This window comes from Neoarius graeffei, chromosome 15 (assembly GCF_027579695.1).
Source record: "Neoarius graeffei isolate fNeoGra1 chromosome 15, fNeoGra1.pri, whole genome shotgun sequence".
Classification (NCBI taxonomy): Eukaryota; Metazoa; Chordata; class Actinopteri; order Siluriformes; family Ariidae; genus Neoarius; species Neoarius graeffei.
In genome coordinates, this window is record NC_083583.1 from 57,712,670 (window position 1) to 57,722,295 (window position 9,626).

The 9,626-nt window shown below is 39.3% G+C and overlaps 1 protein-coding gene across 1 annotated transcript in view; it reads right to left on the reverse strand.

The window, feature by feature from the left end:
- Positions 1-1,550: 1,550 nt before the first annotated feature.
- Positions 1,551-9,626, reverse strand: part of ap1s2 (adaptor related protein complex 1 subunit sigma 2) — a 12,545-nt gene continuing 4,469 nt past the window's right edge. Inside the window, exons 2-5 of the mRNA XM_060941702.1 lie at positions 3,806-3,984; positions 3,427-3,535; positions 3,204-3,341; positions 1,551-2,548 (exon numbers count right to left, since the gene is read on the reverse strand). Coding sequence (XP_060797685.1) covers positions 2,501-2,548; positions 3,204-3,341; positions 3,427-3,535; positions 3,806-3,984 — 474 coding nt within the window. The 3' untranslated portion in view covers positions 1,551-2,500. The remainder of the gene's footprint in view (positions 2,549-3,203; positions 3,342-3,426; positions 3,536-3,805; positions 3,985-9,626) is intronic.

The window sequence follows — 9,626 nt, forward strand, 5'->3', positions numbered from 1 at the left end:
TATATGGCATTTCTGCTCGAGCTCCGATATGCATATTTTACAACCAGAAGAGCCGCTGTCACGTGATCATATGTCACAAAAACTTTCGGGTACAGCACAAGCGGGTAGATGAATATGGAGAAGTGTGAATTGTGATGATGACGAATGCGACAAAATAGTTTTTGTGTCTTGGATGACAAGAAAATTGTTTCGTTTTTAGAGTGTTTAACGTACATTGAACATCATGGTGTATTGCGACCTCCCAGTCAGTCAGACGCGCTGTCACTCCTGTTAGCAATGTAGCTAGGCTCAGCATGGCCAATGGTATTTTTTTGGGGCTGTAGTTAGATGCGACCAAACTCTTCCGCGTTTTTCCTGTTTACATAGGTTTATATGACCAGGGACATGAAACAAAGTTCAGTTACACAAATTGAAACGTGGCGATTTTCTATGCTATGGAAAGTCTGCACTATAATGACAGGCGTACTAACACCTTCTGCGCGCTTCGGCAGCGCATTGATACCTTCACTCGGAGTTGTACCATTATTTTTTAGACAGGGCGGACGGACCAGGGCATTCGCCCGCCTGGCCGTGCCCGACGAGGAGCGCTCTCGGCCGGCTTGGGAGGCAGACGGCAGCCCCTCCTGGAAGTGTGGTTTTACCATGGGCCTCATGCGGTAAGGATTAGTATTATAATTTTGGGTGTATCAATTATTGATTATCATAATTCTGACTCGTTTCGCCATTTTGAATGTTTTCATCTCAGACTCTGGAAGCATTGTATCTCAATCTCGAAAAATATCAGCAAAAAAAAAAACTAGCTTGCAATGGACTTTCTATGATGAACTTTCAGTGTATGATACAAAAATAATACTTCTTTCAACAGATCATTAGCCTTTGAGCAGAATTGTTTTTAACTTACCAGGAAGTGTTATCGAGCCGACCGCTTTCAGTTTCGTGGGGATTGAATGAACTCTCACTCTCAGAATCATCTGACCCGTCAGAGTAAAGACAAGATCCATGTTCATGTGAATTTCCAGCTATCGGTTCGAATTGATAGGGTCTAACTTCACATCTCTGTGAAACATCGGGAATATCACTGTCGATGGTGTCCATTTCGGTAACCTGTTTACATTAGATTCCCAAGCGATGGCTCCTTGAAAAGTTTTTGTGACGTCACGGGTCACGTGACCGCTTAGCTAATTAACAAATCCTTGTTTTACGCTGATGTATAAAAAAGTTGAATAATGTGATGATTTTCACATTTTTGACACCCTGCAGTGATTTAGATGGCATTTCTTATGTCCTGTATACATAATTATACCCAGAAAAAAAATCCATGTCCCATGTCCTTTAAGATGGATGAGCGAGAACACCAGGTGACATGTTCTACAAGAACAGGAGGGTACAGTGGGCATAGACTTGGGTTGGACAAAACTGGAGAGAAAAAAAACAACATTTATTTCAAATCCATGGTGTTCAATATGTTCTGGAGTCAAAACAGCATGTCACTGTTTAAGATAGCATACTCCAAAATATAACCGTATCTGCAGATGTGAAAAAAAAAGAGAATTGTTGACACAACATTGCATTTTTTGAAGGACCTTCATTTATTTATTTATTTATTGTTTTTTTCCGAAGAGATAGGCTAGGCAGTGAACCACAGTGTCATCTAGAAATTATTGATACAAACAGGACAGAAGAAATTCTTTGGTACTGAAAATAAACTGAAACCAGGAAGGCATTTTAGGAAGAAGTATCGGTTAGCTAGGCAATATGAGACAACACGGTCCAGGAGGAATATCCCTAATATCTTCTCATGTATTATTTAAACAGTTTATATCTCAATAACTGTGCCATGTTTAACGGTGGAAAAGAAGCAAAAATAGGCACCATCTATTAAAAGTTGAGCAAATATTTGTGCAAGGGTGCTAAGATACCCATTTAGGTGAGGAATCTTTTTTTAAACCTCTTGACAATACACAGCATGTACTTGCAGGTGGTAACATTTACAGTGTTATCAGTAGAAGTTTTTCCTAATACCGTCATGAGTAACTGATTTCACAGAATACAGTCCACTAATGTGTAGATATTTATGACCGTGTGCGCACCATCATAATTATAATCTCTCTTTTCCACTTAATATTGTTTGATCAAAAAGAAAAGATTTGATACTAATGACCTACAAAGACACACCTAGTTCATACCATGTAAAATTTAAGCTGAAATTTTATAGACCAAACTGTGACAGCGTGTCTTAAGGCAGTGAAGGATAAAGTGAGGTAATGAAAATCGCCATCATAATATAACAAGCAGATTTATAAGATATATCTACTGACTCACAATTGAAGACGAGTGAAAAAGGATTAATCAAATAATACTGGAAAAATTAAAAGTTGCATATTTCACTAAATCCAGATACTGTGGTTTTTGTGTGACTTCGATACAAGACTGACATACGGACACTGAAAAGGCAGGAAATGAGAAAGTGGTACTTCTTATTTTGCAGACTTCTGGAGTATTATGTGAGTCCAATCTCCTCTAGTACGCTGCGGGGTGTGTCTGCTTCCTGGAAAAGATGTAAAAAGGGGGAAAATAAAATCAATAAATATTTATTATGCACACTTAACACAGACAAAGTCATGCAGTCATTTTGCTAAGAAATTTACTGTATTAGATGGTGCTGCTTAACAGAGTATACCATTTTATGATGCTAGAATAAAAGAACATCCCGCTGATATACACTATATGACCAGAAGTATGTGGACACGACCATCATACCCATATGTGGTTCTTCCCCAAACTTTTGCCACAAAGTCTCCAAAACGTCTCTGTATCCTGAAGCTTTACAATTTCCCTTGACTGGAACAAAGGGACTCAAACATGTTCCAGCAGGACAATGCCCCTATATACAAACTGAGCTCCATGAAGACATTGGAAGAACTTGAGTGTCCTGTACAGAGCCCTGATCTCAACCCCACCGAACACCAACTGCACGTCAGACCTCCTCGCTCATCACTGCCTGACCTCACTAATGCTCTGGTGGTTGAATGAACACATATCCCCAAAATCTAGTGGAAAACCTTCCCTCAAAAGTTGAGGTTATTATAACAACTCATCCTATTGAAATAGGACGTTCAACAAGCACATCTACGTGTTGCAATCAAGTGTCCACATACTTTTGGTAAGGGTTTTTGTTCCTACAGCATGAAGCTTTTCCCCACCTCTTGCAACATATCTGCCTGTTCAATGGCCTTCAGTACAATCTTTTTAGATGTCTCCTGAGCTTCCCCGCCCAGTATAAACTCATCCAGGATGTAGTATGCCTTCTCAAAGTTGAAGATGATGTCCAGCTCACATACCTGATGTAAGATGATGGAAAGATACACAGACATGGAAAAATCGAAAGCACGAGCTAGAAGGCTAAGAACTGCGAGTGAGACTCACACTGCCAAAATACTTGTCCAGGAGCTCGACATATCTATGGATGATCTCGAGGGTTATCAGTTCGTTCTCTTGGTCTTGCACAGCACAGCAGAAATACAGACTGGCGTATCTGGAAAGAAAACAAAAGTAAAATGGTGCTTTTTAGTTCAGTGTTTGTTCTGTTTTTACACCACATCACATTTCTGTGGCCTTCCCATTGCGCAGTTGAAGCATCATGTCCTTGCAATTACTTTGCAACAGTAACAATATCACCAACCCAGCTAGAACCCAGTGTATTATCTGAGTAGATTTGGCTCAAGGCATTGAGACGACTCTACTAACATATTTCACTAAATCCAGATCCTGTGGTTTCCGTGTGACAGCAGAGAAAAATGTTTACCTTTTGTAGACAATTTTTAAATCTCTCCACTCCAGAAAGCTACACATTTTAGGTTTGCGGGCCAACACCATCTGGATGACCTCGCGTGAGATCTTCTTCTTTTGCGAGTCGGACAGCGGCACGTACCATTTCTGCAAGCGCAACTTGCCCTGGCGACTAAACAGCAGCATGAACTGCATCTATTGGAAAAAAACAACAGGAAGAATCATCATCATGTCCTGTGTATATCTTTATTTGGGATAAGTCTGCGTTTTTCAGTATTGAAGTGTTAATAAGCTAATTATGAGATCAAAATTTGTCTGTGTGTGTTGATCTTCAAACAAGCACATTCTCAGAAAAAGAGCACTTCAAAAGGTGCTTTGGATGGTTAATGGTTCCAGCGTTCCAGTGAGGTTCTCACTGTTAGGTTCTGTGCAGAATCTCCAGATGTTCCTGCCTTTAGGGTATTATAGTATCCATTAATAAACCTCAGGATAACAGACTTCTAACTTACAGGTGTTGATCTGGTGTAACACAAATGACGTATAAACAAGCATATTTACAGATTGTGTGTGTACATGCACTGTTCAGGGTATTTTGCCAAAATTATGTACGTTTCATCTTATCCTGAATGTAACCCAACCTCACTGAATTCTCAGCTTTCTATTAGGGATCAGTAAAAATCCTGTCAAAGTTCTAACATTAATTGTAGTGCAAAGTTAATAAATAGCACAAAATCTAGGAGACAACAGACTCACTGGAACACATTCAAGGTGAGTGTTTCAGATCCATAATTGTGCTGTCTCTTCCAAATAGCAACGCATCCGAGTTACCAATGCTTCATTCAAAATGCACAAAAATTAAGCTTCTGTCATTCATCCCTATATCTAAATTGTACTTTGATTGGACAGTGTTTGCTTAGTCTGCTTCATTCATGTTTGTACCACAGCTCAGTTGAAATCTTGAATCTGATTGGTCAGAAGGTATGCATTATTTTTGTATAAAAGCATGGCTCAGACAGTAATTCCAGATGTAACATGAACAATAGGTTATTAATACACTTGTTATAATAAGTTAAACTTATATAGTGCCTCTCTCACACTCGCTTTACAATTACATAGAAGAAAGAAAAAAAAAAAAAAGTAGTCCACTAAAAGAGGGTCAGGATGCAATTCCAATGGCGTGGCTACCCACAGTCCCACCAAAAGGCGCATGAAAGTATGTCCCACACCGCCTGCAAAGCTGTCGCGACGCCACCGAGCAACATTTGCTTAGCTAACGTTCCGAGCAATGTCAAATCATGAACAACACCTCTCACCCCCTATATGAGACTGTTGGTGCTCTGATGGTGGTGATAATGCACCTTTAAAGTGCATATCATGGGTAAATTCAGGAGCAAGATCAATGTAATTCTCCTATTTTATATTAAACTTTGGCCAAATATCTGTCACATTTTGTGCAATTTTTTTACCTTGCGCAATACCAGAAAAATTCAGTTGAAATCAAGCCATTTGAAGCAAATTGGTCCGCCTCTGAAAAAACTTGCCATTTGGATTTCCCGGCAAACATTGATTTTCGTGACGTCGCATGCGGGACACCTCCTTCTGAATCCTACGTCAGCGCTGGTTTGTTTATGAGAAAACGACCTGGTGGTTTTCTGCAAATTTCTTCAACGTTATCGTGTAAATTATTAAAATGGTTAACAGATGTATCGTAGGAAGGTGTAGCAACACCAATCTTGATGGGATTAGTACTCATCGTTTCCCAAAAGACCGGACAATGAAGGAGAAATGGGAGCGCTTGGTCTACACAGGCTGTGCATTTAAACCGTGCAAAGCTCGCTCAGCCTGCTGGCGCTTCCGCACAAATCTGGCTCCAGACTCTCTTGGGATTTTTCCAGACGCGTTTTGTTATTTTATTTTATTCTGCTGTAGACAGATGGCCTTGTGCAAAATTACCCTTCTGGATGAGTGTGTAAAGGGACATACTTTCATATTTAAAAAAACGAAATTGGTCCAGAATATGCACTTTAAGTTGGTTTGCTAACCGCCAAAAAACCCTAAACAAGATGACGACGAAGCAGAACAACAACAAAATGACAGCACATTGCTGAACCAACCGAGGACGGAATAAAAACTCTACTTGACCCCCCCCCCCAAAAAAAAGGAATAAATCTTTGTTATTTTAAGAATTATTATCGCATTTTTTCACAAATTGCTAGTCATTTTGCCAGTTTGTTACATTCTAAGCGGAAATTATTTTGTCGGACGTTTTGTATAAAGTTTTTAACTTATCAAATTTGCAAAAAATAAAAATGCTCTGTTTCTTAAAATCCAGTGAATGTAGATAGAATAAAACAATTATTCCACGAAGTCAAGTCATACATGAGCTGATAGCCAACGAGGAGATCTATCTATCTCACACACACACCTGGTCAAAAGTTTGCAGTCAGCCAGAATGTCACATTTTCCATGAATAAATTAACTAAATACTTATAATAAAATGTAGTAAATACTTTTATTCATTAAATGAGAAACAAGAGTTCTCACTTTGCAGCAACTACAGCCTAGCAGACCTTTGGCATTCTAGCTGTCAATTTGTTGAGGTGATCTGAGGAAATTTTACCGTGTACTTCATTAAGTACCTCCTACAATTTGGACTGGCTTGATGGTCACCTTTTACAAACCATATGGTCATGCTGCTCCCACAACAGCTCAATAGGGTTGAGATTTGGTGACTGTGGCCAGTCCATTACAGACAGAATACCAGCTGGCTGCTGCTTCTCTAAATAGTCCTTACATAGTTTGAAGCTGTGCTTTGGGTCATAGCCCTTTTGTAGGAGGAAACTGGTCCAATCAAGCACCATCCACAGGGCAGAGACTCAGATTGTTTTGTAGGTCAAGGGGCCCACAGGGCCCCTCCTGGGAAAAAAACAGGGACCCATTTCTACAATGGGGGGCCCAGTGATTATTCTTCAGTTGAAGCGAACCTAGTGAGCAAAGCGAGCCCAATGAACAGCTGGGGCAGCCCAGGGGCTGTTTTTTTCTTCCCAATTCTGTTTTTTTTTTGGTATTAGAAGCCATATGAAGCAATGTAGATGACAAAAATCAATGCTTCAACCAAATATATTGAGATATTGTTTAATCAGTGGCAATATTTTGGAATTCAACCACAGGCCACTATATATCACATCTATATTATCTCCTTGTAAATTATAATTTATTAACTTGTTTTCAGTTTGGTGTAGGTCTATAGTAGTAGTAGTCACCAGTGGTAGTGGCAGTGGTAGTAGTAGTAGTCGTCGTCACCAGTGGTAGTGGTAGTAGTGGTTGCTGTTGTAGTAGTTGATGTTGCAGTAGTAGTTGTTGTTGTAAATCTAGTATGAGTAATTACCTTGGGTATCAGGGGTATCAGTTTTTTCAGGTGAATGTGTACTCTTTCTGCCGAAGAATAACAAAAGAGATGTATTTTTCTTTTTTTTTCTTATCCATGTTTTCTTGTCTCTTTCGAATATCCGTACATAGACCGTAAGACGCCACCTAGCGAAAGACGGATCAGGTTTTACTCACTTGGGACGCTACAAACGGGGTGGCGTAAATACACGAACAGGTCCGAATGGGTCCGACGTATATTCAATATGGCGGCGGTCAAAACAAATTCATCCGATGCTGAAATCTGTTGACTATCCAGATAATTATGTTGGAAGTTGCATATTTGTGCAAGATTTTCAATATTGAGACCATGAAGTCAAGTAATACGCCACGAAACGTTCCAAATAGGGTATAAAATACTCGCATCCATATTGGCCCCTGCCCCTCTCGACAATGCGTTCATTATTCGAAATAGTGCGTCTTAGACGCGGGCGCGCTAACAATCTGAGTCTCTGGCAGGGTATGACATGGCATTGCAAAATGGAGTGATAGCCTTCCTTGTTCAAGATCCCTTTTATCATGTATAAGTATCCCACTTTCACACCATCAAAGTACCCCCAGACCCCCCCCCCCCCCCATCACTCTTCCTCCACCATGCAGGACAGATGGCATCAAGTGCTCCTCCAGCATCTTTTCATTTTTTCTGCATCTCACGAAATATTCTTCTTTGTGTTCCTCAGAGTTAGACTCGTCTGTCTATAACATTTACTTCCAAATCATCATTTGTCCAATGTCTATTCTTTTGCCCATCTTAATCTCTTCCTTTTATTGGCCAGTCTCAAATGCTGCCTAGAAGACCTCGTGACTGTTGGGTACCCTTCAATGAAGCTATCAGAGGACCTGTGAGATGTCAGTTTCTAAAGAGACTCTGATGTACTTGTCCTCTTGCTCAGCTGTACTCCAGGGCTTCCACTACTCTTTCTATCCTGATTATAGACAGTTTCTGCTGTTCTTTCAAAAGAGTAATACACACCATTGTATGAAATTTTCAGTTTCTTGGCAATTTGTCGCATGGAATGACCTTCCTTTCTTAAAACTATAATAGACTTATGAGTTTCAGAGGAGTTGTGTTTTTTTTTTCCTGCCCATTTAGAGTCTATAATTGAACCCACAAATGCTGACGCTCCAGATACACAACTAGCCTAATGAAGGCCACCTTTATTGGTTCATTAATCAGCACAAAAGGTTTTCAGCTATGTTAGTAGAATTGCAAAAGGGTGTTCTAATGATGAATTAGCCTTAACATGATAAACCTGGACTGGCTATCACAATCTGCTACTGGAACACAGGAGTGATGGTTACTGAAGATAACCCATGGATGTCAGAGATACTCATTTAGAAAAAAACAAAAAAAAACCATCAGCTGTTTCCGTCTATAATTGTCATTTACAGCATTAACAACGTCTTGAAGCTGTTGATACTTTTAGCTATTTTTTTTACTCATTTATTGTTAAATGGTACAGGATTGTGCGGGTTTGTATATTGAATATTTTAATTATTCCAAAGTGTATGGAACAGTGACAGAAATAAACTTCAAATAGAGTGTATTTTGCCCAGTTTGTATGTGTGTACTTGCAAAGATATTAAATAATGGATTCTAATAACCAAATGATATTTCTAAAGCACCTTTGCAGCACAAGGTGTTTTAAAGGAATATTTTTAAATTGAAAAATTAACATCAAAAGAAGAAAAATAAGATCAAAGACTGTCAACAAAGAAGAACTTAAGTCAAAAAACGACAGAACAAAAAGAAGGAAGATAATTAAATTAGTAGTTGCTTATGTTAATGTGTGTGTACCAGTCAAAAGTTTGTACACCCCTACTCATTCACAGTTGTGGGTTTTTTTTTTTTGTATTTTTACTATTTTCTACATTGTAGAACAATACTGAAGACATCAAAACTATGAAAAAGCACATGGAACATATATGGAATTGTGTGTTAAACAACAACAACAAAAAAAGGGTTATATGAAACACATTGTTTCTTTAAAAGATTCATCAAAGTATCCAGCATTTACCTTGATGGCACTTTGAACACTATTGGCGTTATCTTAACCAGCTTCATGAGGTAGTCACCTGGAATGCTTTTCAATTAACATGTGTGCCTAGTGCAATTTCTTGCTATTTTAATGGATTTGAGATCAAACAGTCAATAGTAACAAATAATAGCTCAATGGACCAGCGGTTAGCACTGCTGCCTCAGAGCGAGAACATTCTGGGTTTGAGCCCAGTGGTTGACGGGCCTTTCTGTGTGGAGTTTGCATGTTCTCCTTGTGTCTGTGTTTGTTTCCTCTAAGACAAAAGAAAGAAAGCACAACTTTATCCATCACACACTTGTGAAATTCCTCTCTGCATTTAACCCATCTGAAGCAGTGAACACACACATACACTCAGAGCAGTGGGCAGCCATG